The following is a 15,671-nucleotide window of genomic DNA, read 5'->3' on the forward strand; positions in this document are numbered from 1 at the left end:
GGAGCAGTGGGCACAGAAGCTTGCTCTGGCTCCAGCTGAGTGCTTGTTTTTGGCCCGAAGCCCGCTGCTAAAGATGGACCCAAGGCAGGCTCCTCTGTCATTGCTTTCCTGTAGTTTCTATTTTCTTATGTGTATGCCTTGGCTCATCTTGCAGTCAGCTCTTTCGGTTTAACTCTACCGTTGAGTTCGTTTTCCTGGCTGATGTGGAATAATAGACATTAGAGATGGAGAGAACCTATTGCGGGTCGTGGCTGGTCCGTTCCCCAGGGAACATCACAGGATTGCTTCCAGCAGGATATTTTCAGATGCTTTGTCCAACCTAGTTTCAAATGTCTCAAGTGACTGGGATTCCATTCCAACCGCCAGCTTGCATTTGAAGGTGGAATAAGGAAGATATAATTTGTTCTTTACTAGGAGACTCCTATGCCCTCATCTGAGATGCGTAGACTTACTTCTTACCGCTATCTTTAGCAGCCTCTGTTGCTTTAGACCCACCTGAGTGGTGGCTAAGAGCCCTTTCAGGGTCAGAAACGCTTCCTTTGGGACTCAGAAAGAACATCCTTGGGTGGTTCGGGGGGGAAGATCGCCAAAGAAGGTGCACCGACTTCAAGCAGCATTGCCCCATCAGAGAAGGGAGCTAATTGTAAAGAAGTGGGAGCTGTGGCTTGCGGGGAGAGGCGCCGAGAGCATCCATAGTGGTGTAGAAAGCAAAAGGGACGCGTAGCTGGATAAACCCAGCAGTTTTGTTGGCTTACCAGCTGGAGACTTGTATTAACACAGAACTCGTTCCTGGGGTTACTCCTAAAAAGCCTGAATTTAGGGATCTTGGAAGCATGGTGCAAAAGGCTGCTGCTGGATGTGAGTTACAGACTCGAGGGTGTGCAGGGTAAATGGGAGTGTCGCTTGGTGTTTGTCTGAATCTGCACTGATTTCCTTCGTGATGCTGAGATTTTATCTTAGTCCTAATTACAGTTAAGGTGTTTCATGTCATGATTTTATATTTAGATCACTAGTGACACTTGAAAAGTTAAGGAGTGAGAAATTGCTCCGTTTGTGTTTGCTAGACCAGAATTAGACACAGTTTGAGACACTGGATTCCCACTTAGGCCACATTTTCATAGGAATTTTTCATACCGGGCATGAGCTTACTTGAAACCTGAATAAATGTGTAACGCTGGAGCTCTTGCACAAGGCTGTCTGCTGTTGCTGGGGGTGGAAACTAGAAAGGGGAAGAAAATGCTGCATAGATGTAATTTTGGTTTTGTCACCTACCTCTGACTGATAGCAGCTCTGGCAAACTTTTTTATACACCTGAGAAATTAAGCAGTCGATTTAAAGATGGTCTAACGAACCCTCTTTGCTTTTCTTTCAGCTTGCTATGGAATTGTCCAGGTTCCTACCGGACCCTGGTTCTGTCGGAAATGTGAATCTCAAGAGAGAGCCGCCCGGGTGGTGAGTAGGAAGCACACTTGCACTTAGGCAAAATAGGTTCGTTCACTGCCCTTCGTGTCTCTGCTGGAAGCAGCCTGGTCCTCTGGCCGAAGTGAACAAGCCTGGCATTCCACCACTACTGTGACTGTAATCCCAGCTCTCCCAGTAACCCACTGTATCTTGTTTATGCAACAGGAATAATTATATCAAACAATTTTATGCAGTGCTGTTAGTGATGAAGATGCTGCCAGAGGTGCTTTTAAGCAAGTCATCAGTGGCACAGTTCTAGAGTGTAGAGACCTCAATCTTCTAAAAAAAATAATGGCATTCTTCTAAAGGGTGGGTTTCCTGCTGTTTTTTCTATCCAACTCCTTGAGAAATTTTGGAGTGGAGGGAAGTTGGCATCACCTGAAATGCTGCTATACTGTCAGAGTTATCATACTGCCTGACAGGGTGGATTGGCATTCATATCTCGCAGCGAAAGTCTCCTGCATGAAGTCTTCTGAGTTTGTAAAACAGCAGAGAAAATGACAGGAAGCTGGATCGGGGTTTAGTTTCTGTCTAAGCAGCAATTTAGCAGTATAGAACACTTTACAAATGTTCTTAATTAATTCTGGCATTTCCCGGTGAGGCAGGGAAGTGGAAACAATCAGGCCAGGACTGCTGCTTAGGTCCGTCTATGTGGCCGAGTTATTTGTGCAGTAAACTAGGCTGCGAGTTTATAGCACACCAGCTGCTCTGCAGTACCTTCCCATGCGAGCCCTTATCAGATACGGCTGCACCAACCCGCTGCTGGGGCGCCGGCGTGTAGATCTTTAACGTGTTACTTACGCCATGGGTGCCGCTTTTGCCATGCGGTGAATCCAAGAGAGCTTTACACTCTTAAGGATGGATTTAAATTAAACTTTGCCTTTCCTTAAGTACGGAAGGTCCTCACTCAGCACAAACAGCATTTATTAATGCCTGTGCTTGCCTTCTGAACGGGTTTAGCTAAGTCTTTAGCGCACACCTAGCAGTGCTGATGTGGGTGACCTCTGAATCTGTGGATCTGTGCAGGCCGGAGCAAGTAGCGTGCTCCAGCTCAGCTGGGCTCTCCGCTTGCTGCGGGACAGAAGTTTAATCTGTTTCACAGATGGGCAAAGAACTTGGCGAAGATGAGTGAATGGGGGAATTAGGTATCTGTACCATGCTTTCCACATTGCACTAACTCATTCCTCATTGGAAGTGGGAGTGTAAACAAGACCAGACTTTCAGACCTGAGCTCTTTTCCCACTGTAAGATGCTGCTTTTATGTGCACTGCAGTAAAGAAGATCAAATGTGTCTTTGAGAGGTTTTACATCCTGCAGATAGTTTCACAGCAAAGAAAGGAATTTGGATTTCATGGGCCTCTTTCCCCCAGCTCTCCCAGCCGTGCAGGCAGGGAGCAGCTCTTCGGCGTTAAGCTACAATTCAGCGTAAGCTGTAGTAATACACGTACGCGCAACTCCTCCTCACCTGTGCTCGTTGTAAGGACTGCAACTTTGCACTTGCACATTATACGCTTCAAACTGCCTCCAAGGTATCAAGAAAACAATATCCCCGCGGGCGGCTCCTTGTTTAACTCGCCCTCGGTGAAATCTGTTAGACAATGCGTGGTGGGCTTCAGTCATGCCATTCAGTCCCGTGGCATTCAGCCCTGCTACTATAATAACTGAACAGTGATAATCTTCCTTCCTAAGCAGAGCTGGGGATGATTTCCTATCTAAATCCCTCACCTTTTCAGTTAAACACCAGCAGTCATAGCAACAGACACGCAGATGGGTAAATACTTAAAAAGAATCTGGTTCTTTGATGTAGAGAACAGCATAATCAGAGTAAGGGAAATGAGTCAGGTCTTATAAGATCTGTGCGTGGCTCTGTTGCTTAAACACTTTGAAATTTGTGCTCCGTGGTCCAGCGAGGCTGGAGCGTGCGGCTGTTCCGCTGCCCGGGACTTTCCCTGCACCTCTCTCTGCCTGCCTTTCTCCAGCTGTGAAAGGGATGTTGCCAGCCTGCAGACACTGCCTGGAGGACCTTGAGGGAGCGATGCTGCTGTTAGAGCACTAAATACACTGACAACAGCAGTAGGGTGAATTGATATTTGTATTTCTTTCATAATGACTGTGTGGCAAACTCCTTTGAAAACCAACGTTTTTCTTCCCACAACTGTCTTCGTAGAAGAATCTTAAAACAGTTTACACAAGCTTTGTCCATAGCAAACTTATTTCTTGGCTAAATATTGGTACTTTTGCTTTGAAAATGAAGTATGGAGGGATGGAGAATATTGCATTCCTTAGTGAGTTTTTTTGAAATAGGTCTCCTGATTTCAGTCTCTCTCCTTTGGAGAGATGGACTCCATCCTCTCTTCAGCTACAGGAGCCCTAACTGCAGTTGGCAGGTGTAGTAGTCTCTCGGCAGGTTTAGTAGTCACTCGGTGGTAGGTCCTGATGTTAGAAGCCCCAGGGGGTCAGGAGCTCTAACCTTACCCATCACAACCTAGTTTAAATCAACCAAGCCCTTCTCTTTCCCCAGAGTTGAAATAAAAACCCCGGAGACTGCCTTGGCCTATGCAGGTTGAATAAAAGGAAGAGGTACCACTAATCCCAGCTCATAACCCCTCCTCAGATGCTCAGGTCCCTGAAGGATGCTGTGGATGCTATTGTGCTTACAGTAAGCAACTGAAAGCCCATCCACTTTGTAATCAAATTGTCTAGGAAGCCCGGTGAGCTGCAATGGCCAGAGGGCACTCATGTGAGGGATCATGTGAAGGCTTTAGCTGTCATTTAGAGGCAGGGCTATTAAAAGTCTTGTGTGGGGCCGATGGAGCTGTTAACCCCTCTTGTTACCATCAGAGCTTTGCTAATCGCGTGGTGGGAGAGCCGCTTTGATCTGAGGGGTGGAGGGCAGAGCGGAGGGGCCTTTTCAAGTGCAAATTTCTTATTACAGTGTCTCAGTTAACCCAGTTTCTTTTTCTGTCTTGGCTCTGCTGGGCTTTCCATAGTAATTGTGAGAGCAGCTCTTCAGCCCTCTGGCAGCCCAGACCTAACCAGGAGCAGTGAGAAACACCTCTGTGGTCATCCATCCATATTTCAAACTCAGTTGCAGGGAAAGCGGGCCCGGCTGCCAACGACGGCGCCTGGCTTTGTCCCCTCATCTCTTATTTATAGGTTATCGCAGGGATTTCGTGCTTGCCAAAGGTGCCTGTTTGACAGGCCGGCATGCTTGACTCCCACAAAAACGCTGGAGGATCGGGCTGACCCTCCCTGCTGCCCATAGCACTGCAATCCTATTTATTGTGCCTGTTTGTCCAGGAGGAAAAACTTTGGCTGTTTCAGGAATCTTGAGCTGGCTTGAGGAAAGCCACCTTTGTGTAGGGTCCTCGGGGACTACTCAGTGACAGAGGCTCTTGGTCCCGGCCAGTTATTTCTCAATATGTTGGTGTTTTTCGGGGCACGGAGCACCTGCCAGAGCCGAGCGATCGCAGTGAAGCGTGGGCAGGCGAGCGCCATGTCCTGCACAGCCCGCTGTCTCGCTTTGACATCAGGCACCTCATTTCAAAACTTTCTGACAAAGCATGTTCTTCACAGAAAAACAGGGTTGTTTTTGTTTTGCTTTTATAACAAAGCAGACATTTCTGCTAGGGAAAGTTTGTGCCTCGCAGCTTTTCACGCCTTTTTTGAAGTCAAAGAAAACAAAAAGCACTTGGAAGTTTTCCCTGAGTGATGCTGTGAGAGGACAGTGACTAGTTTTGGGCAGCCCAGCCCAGGAGGAGCCCTCAGGGCTGGGAGCGTGTTCCCCCATGCGTGGCAACGTGCCCTGAAACTGCCCCAGCTCCTCCCAACGCTTCAAACGGGCGATATGGCCGGGGCAGAGCCCTCATGTGGCGATGAGCCAGTGTGGAGGCTGATGTGGGCCAGGTAGGGCTGAAATTAGTGAGGGAGGAAAAACAAGTGCTGGGCCTTGCCGTCTGCTGTGAGGTGAGGAATGGCGCCAGGGGCTGTGGCGCTGGGTTTCCCCGGCTCTCACCATTATGCCTGGATGGAGTCTCCCCGTCCCCTTACCGGGTGTGTGTGGCGGGGAGGGGTGACGCCTGTTCCCGCCCTGGCCACGAGGGGGGCCCTTCAGCAGGTTTAGAGCCTCTGCTGGCCGTGAAGGCCTCTCTGCCCTTGGGGCCTGGCATGAGGGGCCTCATCTCCCATCCCCCTGTGGCTGCTGGCCCCAGTGGAGGAGACAGCATGTCTCCCCCTCACAGCCTTCACCAAAAGCAGACATTAGTGACTGGGCATGAAGGGGGCACAGAGCCATTCCCATTCCTCACAGGCCATCATGGAGCTGTGCCTGCAGCCTGACACCCATTATGGCGGTGCTGAGGGAGCTTCTTCCACCCGCGTGGGTAGCAGGGACTCTCCAGTGCCAACTCTCCCTTCATGCCTGCCCCGTCCCACCTCAGCCCTCCCAGAGGCCAAGTTTTGGAGGGAAGAAGGGTGCCCACCCATCAGTCCCAGGCAATGTGACTGGGCTTGCCGTGTCCCCCCGTGCCCTGCCAGCAAAAATGTCACGACAGCCTCACCCGTCTCTCACAAGACTGGAAAAAATATTGCAAGAGAAAGAAGGAAGGAAAGAGGCAAAGATAGATAATGGCTGCTTTTTATTTGCCTTCTGCTCTCTGAGTCATGGTTTTCAGTTTTAGTCCCCAGCCACAAAGACAAGAACTTTTTTTTTTTCTTAAAAAAGCCCCATGAAAGTCAAGGTTCGCTTGTAGCCCCGTGGCTCTTGGGCTGAGGCTTTAAATACATCCTTGTCAGACAGGCCGATATCGAGCTGTGTCAGAGTATCTTTTTTGCACCCAAACCACTCTCAGCCCTTCTTCCACTTCCTCTCTTTGAAAGCAGCCCCATCTTTCATAACCACGTTGTAAATGAATCATCTCTTTTTCTGGCCCTGCACCCCTGGGAGTTAGATTAAACTTGTTGTTTCTGCTTAATTTCAAGAGATGTGAACTGTGTCCCCACAAAGATGGAGCCCTGAAACGGACCGACAACGGAGGTGAGTACCTCTGCGCAGAGCCGGGTATGTCATGCAGAGCCTCTGGGGTCTCAGCAGCTGTCCCGGGTGCAAAATCATTAATTTCTAAGCCTATGTGACCAGAAAGGGAAGGCTGGAGGTTCCAGAGGAATGAAAACACTGCCTTTTTCTTAGAAAAGTTCACTTTCTGAAGCCTCCAAGTTGAGAAGACCTTTCCCTGGGGGAGGGAACCTGCCTGAGTTCTGGCTGGCATAGAAGCACAGCCCCTGAGATGTGCAGTTTCTTGAACTGAACCTCACAGGAATCAGTGCCAAATCTGGCATTGTTTACAGAAATGTGGAAGTTGTCGAGTTGTTTGCTGCCTGCTTGCACAGCAGCAGCGTGATCCTCGAATTAACAGAGCCTCAGCCTTGAGTTCCCATTCGAAAGCAGGGACCAGGATGCAGTAAAGATGTTTTTCTCTGCAGGACTTATCTGCTCATCATTGATGCTTCTCAGCCTCTGGTGCTGTGAAGTACTGTGGAGTCTGATTTCTGTTGCCAGAGCTTGCAGCTATTGATGCTACCGGCTGTATAGATCAAACTGGATTTATCTCAAAATCTTATTTTTCAGAAAGGCTTCTATACCTACCTGCCACTTACCTTAATACACAAAGAGTTAAATTAGGCAAGGAGGTCTTTATTCTGATAGATCCCATATTTAGAGAAGAAGCGCTCGGTCCAGAATATTTTGTAGAAGCATTTGCTAGAGCTGGTCGTGAGTGCCAAGAGCCTTAGTGCAAAAGCACAAGTATCATGTTGGGGGATTGTTTTATAATAACATAGCATCTTCTTCCAAGCATGTTATTACATGGTTTGGTCAGGTCTGTGTAGACAAGCACAAGAAGTGTTAGAACTGTGACACTGTACAGAATTATATAGCCCAAGTACTTAGGGTGCTGTATTGATTTTGTAATCATGGAGTTTGGTTCTGCCTGCCCAGGTGAACACATGCTAATTCTAGCTAAATCCTTCCAGCGCAGCAGCCATACCCGTACGGATCAGTCCCCAAAGGCTCCTGACCTTCAAAATTTCTCAGTTCTGTCCTGACCCAGTGGAATTTCAACTTACACATCTGATTTGGGAAGTGTTCTGGTGGATTTAGATTTTAATCTAACTTGGCTTGCTGAAAAAGAGCCTTCTTTAGCCGTTGATAACAGCCAATAAAGGGAGCTTTGTTTCCAGTGACATGGGACTGCACGTCAAACCTGTCCCATCAGCATCATGTACTGCCTGGATGCTTTTCCTGGGTTTGCTTAGGTCTTCAGCTCTGGATCTCAAGTCCAGAGTGGGGTGCTTTTAAGAAAGAAGAGCGTTGTACATCTTTTCCCAAAGACATCTCTGCTTTCTTATTCAATCTTGACGTGGTATGCATCTATCTTTCACCCACAAATAATTTGATTCCTAACCAAGTTACAACAAGCAGTATTTCAAATCTAGCATCTAGCTTAAATTGGCTCCCTTCCTGCACTCTCTTCCTTCTCTCCCTCCTGTGCTTGTTTGCAGCCCTGTCTGACTTTAAGTCGCCCCATGTGAATCCCCGCTCTGTCTTGTTTGCTTCCCCAGGGTGGGCCCATGTCGTATGTGCTTTGTACATCCCAGAGGTGCAGTTTGCCAACGTGCTCACCATGGAGCCAATTGTCCTGCAGTACGTACCCCACGACCGCTTCAACAAGGTAAGGCCGTCTTTATCCTGCTGCCCCAACCTGCCTTGCCTTGGCTTTTTGGGGTCACCCTATTCTGCCACATCTCCTCTCCAATTTACTTTAATTTCCAGATGCTCAGATTCCTTTAAAAATAACTAAGAAAATAAATCCCCATTCCTGCAAATAACTTTTTGGTCCTTAATTTCTCTCTTTCCCAACTCCCTGTAACCTGAGCCATCTCCGCCTTGGAGTTGCATGTTGGTTACTCCACATTTTGATTGGACACAGTTGATATTTAGAGTGAAAAAGGTGCATGTGTTTTGTGTGTGCCACTGAGAAATAACGCAGAGATTTGTCATAGGAGGGAGATGGCTGGGCACGGAGTTAGGAGTTGTTGAAGGCTTTGTCTCCTGATGAACAGTGAGAGTGAAGCAGACACTTTGCCTCTTTGAGTGAGCACTTCTCTTTTTTTTTTTTTTTTTTTGCAGACCTGCTACATCTGTGAAGAGCAGGGCAGGGAGAGCAAAGCAGCCTCTGGAGCATGCATGGCCTGTAACCGCCATGGCTGCCGGCAAGCTTTCCATGTCACCTGGTGAGTTCCCCACAGCGTCACCCGGAGAACAGCCCCAGCTATTGGATTTGATGCTGCGGCTTTGAGGCTGCACTGAACGGGTGGTGTGTGGAGTTGGGCTGGTCACCCTGGGTTTGTTTTGTGCAAGGGGTGTCTCATCCTCACTCGGTTTGCGAGGGGAACTTCCCCAGGAGGGCTGAGGTTTCACCAGTGAGCCTTCCCTGCTGAGAACCAAGGCTGGGGATTTCCCTAAGACTGTGTGGAATCCAAGAAGAGAAGAGATGAGTCACAACCCAGGAATGTTCCTTCTCCAGCACAGAACATGAGAGTATCATCTAGATGATGTGATTTTAAGGGCTGATATCCTCATGTACCCTCGCAGCCTGAAAACAACATTCCCTATCAGCAGAACGGGGAGATTCCCAGCTTTGCATGGATTCCTTGCTCATGATATGTCTTTTGTTGGAATTGTCTGCCTGGCCTCCCTTAAGAAAAACAAAATTGCAGGACAGTCTGGTGGGAAAGTACTGACAATTTTTAAGATCTTAATATGAACTACAAATGCTCTGAACTCCCCTCCTTGCATAGCATTTGCCAAGCAGGACAGGAAACTTCAAGATGCTGTCCACATACCCTGAACTGTTATTTGCCCATTGATGGGATATGTGGTCTGGTGGTACAATTTGCTTTATCCTCCTTCTAATTGCATGTATTTCAGTGCCCAGATGGCTGGCCTTTTATGTGAAGAGGAAGTCCTAGAAGTTGACAATGTCAAATATTGTGGCTACTGCAAGTACCACTTCAATAAAATGGTGAGTTTCTTCATCCCTGCAGTGGGGTTTGGCTTTTTTCTGGTCTCTTATAAGGCATCGTGTTCATCCTGGGTTGTCTCTATGCTCAGAGCAGTAAGGAATGGCAATGACACATAAACTGGGTCTGCAGCCTGCTCCCCTTGTCAGTCATATAGGAATAAAGTTTAATTAATGTTTTGCATTTCTGTAGCATCTTTAAACCCGTTTTCAAAACTAGGGGTTGAATTCTTCCCGTCTGTTTTGGCTTCCCTGACCCACTCTGTATGGCTGAAAGTCCCAAGGAAGGAGAGCAGCCGTGATGTTTGATACTCCAGGGAGTTGGGGGTGTAGCTCAGGCACCCTGGGCAGGAGGGTGTAACACAGAACAGCCAGAACTTCTGCCTGAGGACAGAGACAGCCCAGAAGAGACATGGAGTCGTTCATTCTTTGAGGGATATTTGGGGCAAAAGGCCTTCTCCTATTAATTACAGTACTGAGAGGAAAGAGAGGAACCCTTTTCCTGTTCTGCATATTTAGTAGACACCTGCTCTCCCCCCTCCAGCAAAAGGGAAACTTGATCCTCTCACTACAGCTTTATGTCTCAGTGCCTCCTTTTGTTGCTGGCCTTTCCCATTTCCCTTCCTGCTTATCAGTGCTGTCATATACAGTGACTGATGCCTCTTCAGCTTCTCCTCAGACTGGAGGACACCTTCCCTGCCCTTCAGGCACCCTCAGTATCTGACACAAGTGTAGCTCCCTATCAAGTTTACTGATGCTGAGATAGGTAGCAGGACTTCTGCTGGTGCCTGGAGCCTGAGAACAGGGTGTCCTTCCGCACACACCCCCACGCCCCACTGAAAGCTGGACACTGCTGTCCAGGAGGACTGGCTTGTCTCAGGAACGTCACTGCTACCATTTGTCTTCTTGTTTACTGAATGATCTCTCAGCAGCTGTGCCTTTCCTCATGTGTCAGTGTGCGTGGGCCACCAAGAGCCAAAGATCTGGGGGGATAGATCTATGTGCTGCTTGTGAAACCATGAATAGGGTCTCCACTGTGGTCCCCGTGTTAGGAACCAGACTGGGCATCTGGTACTAATAGCATTTGGTCCTGCTGGTGGCAGACAAGCCATTTACTGTAAAATTGCTCACTGTAGCAGTGAAAGCTGGACTCTATAACACTGTTTCCCCTCTTTCTCTCTCTTTTTGCTCCTGTTCTCCACTTCCTCTCCCCTTCCCCGCTTACCTCAGAAGACCTCACGTCACTCTGGAGGTAGCTCCTTCATTGCTGGAAGAAGGAGTCGATCCACGTCCCCTGCTCAAGAGAAGCACGTGTCCCACCACGAAAGGCCAAAGAAGGTAAGATCGGCACAGAGTTTATCAATCCAGAGAGGCAGAGTCATGTGGGATGGAGGTGAGAAGGGGAAGAGTGTGTAAAGAGCATCGATGGCTCCTCAGGTGAGCCCTGACTCTGTGAAGAGTTTCAGCGTCAGAGATGGGAATAGTGGCTGGTTTTTTAAACAGGCCCCTAGAAATGTGTATGCAAATAGAGCAGCACAGCCACGGGGAATACAAGGCCAAATTTGCATGCTCAGATGATGCCAGAGGGCTCCTGGCAGAGCATGCCAATGAAATACGCAACCGTCCGCTTTCTGTCTTGCGGCAGGTCCATGCTGAGGATGGCATCGTGCTGTGGTTTACAGCTGCTGAATTATCTGTGTGGAAGTAGTTTGGGTGGTGGTTTTGAATGCAGCAGCTCAAGACTATAAACTGGAGGTCGTTGTCCTCTGATCCCAGAGTCCAAGTTTTAAAGGACGAAAAGATACTGATTAGTAATCTGCAGTGTGGCCAGCAGGTTAATTGTGGGCAAGAACAATAATTAATATAAACTAGGTAGTACTTTATCAGTCAGATTAACCAGCCCCAGGGATTCCACCTGCTTCAAGTCTACTTATGAAAGCAGTTTATCTTCGTTAAACAATTAGTTAGAGGAGCATCGCATGCCAGATCTGACTGGTATGATAGTTATTTATCTAACTCTGATGGTGAAGACGTACTCATCAAAACCGCTGCAGTGTTACAGGACATGTTAACAGCGCACCGAGGTTCATAATTAACCAACTGGCTCACGTGACGAATGCTCATATTTCAGGGAAAAGCAGCCGTGAATGTGTAAGGCGGAATCCCAGGAGACTCCTGCATTCTGACAGGGGTGCAGGTTCCCATGGGGAAGGGTCTGTACCAAAAGAAATTAGGAGGCCAGAGGCTCGTGAGGTGTTTGTTATTTATAACAATAAATAGCCCTAAAAGGCAGGACACGCTTTTTTTTTTTTGAGGATTCAGGTTCTAAGGCAAGTGGCAGCAGAATAAGAAATCTTCCCTTCCCTGTGGTGGATACAGCTTTTGCAGGATCACGAATCCCAAAGCGGCAGGGTAGGATCTGAAGCAGGAATAACTTACACTGGGATACTTTCAGTATTGTGAGAGAGTTTTTAATACTTTATGGGCCATACCCTGGTTTTTGTTAGCAGAAATCCAGAATCCTCTACCAAGCGTTATAGTCAAAAGCCAAATGTACTCCGTTGTATAAACACAGTTGGTGATACGCATCGCAGCACGAATCCTTTTAAGTCGTAGGTGTCTGGCTGTTTACTGCTTCTTTTTTTATTTGTTTGCATTGCAGTAGGCATCCTCATAACACGTCAACAAATTCTGAATGGTAATGATAGTGACACACATCCAGGAACAGCCCAGTGACACTCCAGAGGGTTATGCGGCCTAAGTCTGATGGATCTCAGCCCATTTTCCATGGGACAAGGGCATCCAGGCTTTCAAAAGCAGTATGGCCATCACTTAATACTGACTGACACCCTCCTGGCGAGCCCGGCTAAGAGGCCATAAATCGTGTGGGCAGGAAAGCCATCTCCATCTTTATTTACAGAGGTTATCCCGCAATATCCAGTTTGAAACGTTGCCCACTATGCCCATTACGTGTTTGGGAAGCTTGCCCAAACTGTACCTGATACGTGGGCAAACAAGGCCAACCTCCCTTACGAAGTGGTGCCTACCCTTCAGTAAATTTCCTACTGCCGACAAGGCTAAAGCCTACGGGGAGTATTTACTCCTCTTGTGTGTTCAGCTGCTGCGAGGAGAGGAGGAGGCGGGAGGGAGAAAGAGCATCTGTGCCACGGCCGGGGAGCGAGTGCTTGGCACAAGGTGAAGGGCTGTACTGGAACGTGCTATTTTTAGCCAACAAGCAAGCAGAGAAGGGCGGAGGGTAGCTGGGGAGGGCAGGATCAGGGTGATTGATGGCAGCTTTGGAGAGCTTTGCTGTAATTATAACTGACAGACCGGGCAAGTCCAAGGCTGGGGACCGTATGAGGGTTGCTATATTTGCACAGCTTCTGGTGACGGGGGGGTGGGAGTGCAGTCACGTGCTGGCAGGTAGGAACGAGGAGGTGCTGCTTCCCGGCTTCGGTTAGAAAGCAGGTCAGTGCCAGGGGGAGAGCAAAAACAGGAGGAATATGGATTTATTTATAGGCTTCTCAGTGGTGTTTGCCACTATTGTTAGCCTCTGGGTTCTTCCCAAACGTGCAGAGATTCCCATGTCGCTGCTGCCTCACCACTCTTCCCCTCCTCATCAGGTTTGCGAGCACAGATCCGATGGAGGCCCCTTCCAGGGCCGGGATTGCTTGGCAGGGCCGCAGCGCTCAGAGAGGGGGAGTCAGCACGGAAAGGGGGCCTCTGTGTGCAGAGGAGCTGAGCTGGGCAGGGTAAGGAAGGCACCCTCGGCTTCCAGGGGTGTTGGGTAGCTTACAGGTCTGGGAGGGGTGATGAACTGCTGGGTGTGAGGCGATGTGGGAACACAGACCTTTCGAAGCGATACCTCAAGAGGGGGTTGAATCATTCGTTCCCAAATGCTTCTGGAGTACGTGACTAGCAGTGCATGATCTAATTGCACATGTTTCAGGGGAACTGGGCGTGCTGCTGCGCTGACCTGAAGTAGAACAGCTTTTTCTTGAGTCTGTCCAGCTGTGCAGCCGGCTGGTCCCGTCCTCCCGGAGCTGGAGGCGTTGCAGGGAGGCTGATCACTCAGCGGCAGACCAGAGCCAGGGGAGTTAGTCCCTGAGCTGCAGGTGCTCATGGATCTCTGCTCCAGAGGAGCTCAGTGCCTGACAGCATCCTTGCAGGGTTGTGGCCATTTATAGAACCATAGGATGGTTTGGGTTGGAGGGATCTTAAAGATTATCTTGTTCCAATCCCCCTGCCATGGTCAGGGACACCCTCTACTAGACCAGGCTGCTTAGGCTTTACATTGGAAAACTCTGGCTGAGTTAATAACCAAGTGAGGGGCACAGGATTTAACCCAGTGGCTTCACTAGGACAGCAAAGACTAGGGATTTGGACTCCTAAGGCCCGCTGTAAAACAGCTCAGCATTTGTGAAGAGTCTTGTTCTCTGCAGAACAAGGGACAATTGTGATGTGGGACATCGTCGGCTTGCCCCGCCTCTTGCCGGTGCAAATGATGCTGGCCCGAGCGTTTCTTTCTGGGCTGCCCTGGAAAAGGGGAAAGCTCCAGGCTTTGGGTTTTCCTCAGAACACACCAGGCCTTAGCAAAACCAGCCCCGTTTATTTCTTTGGGGGTTGGTATTGCGTTGTGTGTGCTTTACCCCATGGGAGCCTTTGCAGGGTTGGTTTGTTTAAAAAAAGAAAGAAGAAAGAAAGAAAACAATAGCTAAATACCAAGAAAACGCTGGATGACGCACAGGGGTTGAATGAAGTACAGATGTTCTGTCACCTATATTGTCTGCTTGAAACACACAGAAAACAACTACCCCGCTCCATGGAATGAAATGTGTCACACCGGGAGCAGACGGGAGCACGTGTGTGACGACACTTTTAGGCATATATCCCATGGAGGGAGACACTTGTCCAGTGTCAGTGAACACCTGGAACCCATAAGCAAAATGGGGAGACTTTTAACGTGGATATGGGATAGTGTTAGGAGGGGAACGGTCCCTGCCCCGTGACGGTGGAAAGGGAGGCAGGCACTTGGAGCAAATAAGCCCAACTGCAGTTATTCCTCAGGTCTGGGTACGGAGCCAGTTGTCCCCAGCCACAACACACCTTTATCTCGTGAACCGCTTCCCTAGCCACGGAGGGGGCACTTTTTAGGGGCACAGGGGCTCTCTCTGTCCTGCTCCCCTTACCCTTTAGCACCAGGCAGAGCAGGGCACAAGCCCCTGTCCCGCGCTGTCGGAGCAGATGCACGGCAGAGCCTGCTTTCCCCCCGCCTGTCTGTCTAGACCTGGTGCCAGTGGAGGAAACGAGCCAAGGGTCTGGCCTGGCAGATTTAGCACACTGGAGAAGTTGTACTGGGCTGAAATCTAAACCCAGTGGGTCTGTGAGGGGCTTTGTGTTCGAGTTAGTGACGGGAATCTGCCTCTTGGAGTTTTGTGTCCACACAGGCACCAAAGGGCAAAGTGGGATGTTTATGTGCAAGACCAGCACAGGTTTTTTGGGAGGGACTACTGCACCTAAATCTGCTCTAATCTAGCCATAGAAGCCTTGTTTTATAGCATCCTTGACCGGCTCTTTGTGATCTCTTGTGATGTGGGTGTTTAACCACCCCCAGCAAATCCTTCCATTAGCGGGGGGTGCAGCAATAATTTGAGAGCACACAAAGCCCAGCGGGGGCTGGCTGCCTGCCCTTGAGTAAAAACCCATGAGGGTGTCTCGAGGCAGACCACGAAATCTCCAACACGGCCCTAGTGCAAGCGGGATGCAGGCAGGGGCTTGGCATCCCCCTGTCCTGTGCTGCCGTCCTCGCTGCCATGGCTGCAGCCCAGATCCAGGCCTCCTCCTCCTCCAGGCGAGGGAGTTCAGAGAGCCTGGGAAAGAGGGAAGGAGCAGCACAGCCCACTTGGCTCTTCCCAGCTCTTCCCTCCCTCCTTCCCCTGCCCAATCTACTTTTAATGATTCAATTGCTGGTGTCCAGCAGATTAGAAGAGGGGGCTCAGGGAAGGGGAGATGGCGGTGGGGGGAGCGAGAGGAGCTGTGCACAACCCTTTTTGGCAGCGGGAGATCCTGTTTCGTTCCTCCTGCGCTGAGGAGCTGGAAGGAAGATTGTGTGGCCAGCACGCCCCCCCACCC

At 49.4% G+C, this 15,671-nt stretch overlaps 1 protein-coding gene across 1 annotated transcript in view; it reads left to right on the forward strand.

Moving 5' to 3' along the window:
* Positions 1-1,372: 1,372 nt before the first annotated feature.
* Positions 1,373-15,671, forward strand: part of MLLT6 (myeloid/lymphoid or mixed-lineage leukemia (trithorax homolog, Drosophila); translocated to, 6) — a gene marked incomplete at both ends in the record, with an annotated part of 30,173 nt that continues 15,874 nt past the window's right edge. The window contains 6 exons of the mRNA XM_010158601.1: positions 1,373-1,452; positions 6,442-6,496; positions 8,080-8,189; positions 8,648-8,751; positions 9,449-9,542; positions 10,770-10,877. Coding sequence (XP_010156903.1) covers positions 1,373-1,452; positions 6,442-6,496; positions 8,080-8,189; positions 8,648-8,751; positions 9,449-9,542; positions 10,770-10,877 — 551 coding nt within the window. The remainder of the gene's footprint in view (positions 1,453-6,441; positions 6,497-8,079; positions 8,190-8,647; positions 8,752-9,448; positions 9,543-10,769; positions 10,878-15,671) is intronic.

Source organism: Eurypyga helias, unplaced genomic scaffold (genome assembly GCF_000690775.1).
Source record: "Eurypyga helias isolate BGI_N326 unplaced genomic scaffold, ASM69077v1 scaffold41939, whole genome shotgun sequence".
NCBI classification, from domain to species: domain Eukaryota; kingdom Metazoa; phylum Chordata; class Aves; order Eurypygiformes; family Eurypygidae; genus Eurypyga; species Eurypyga helias.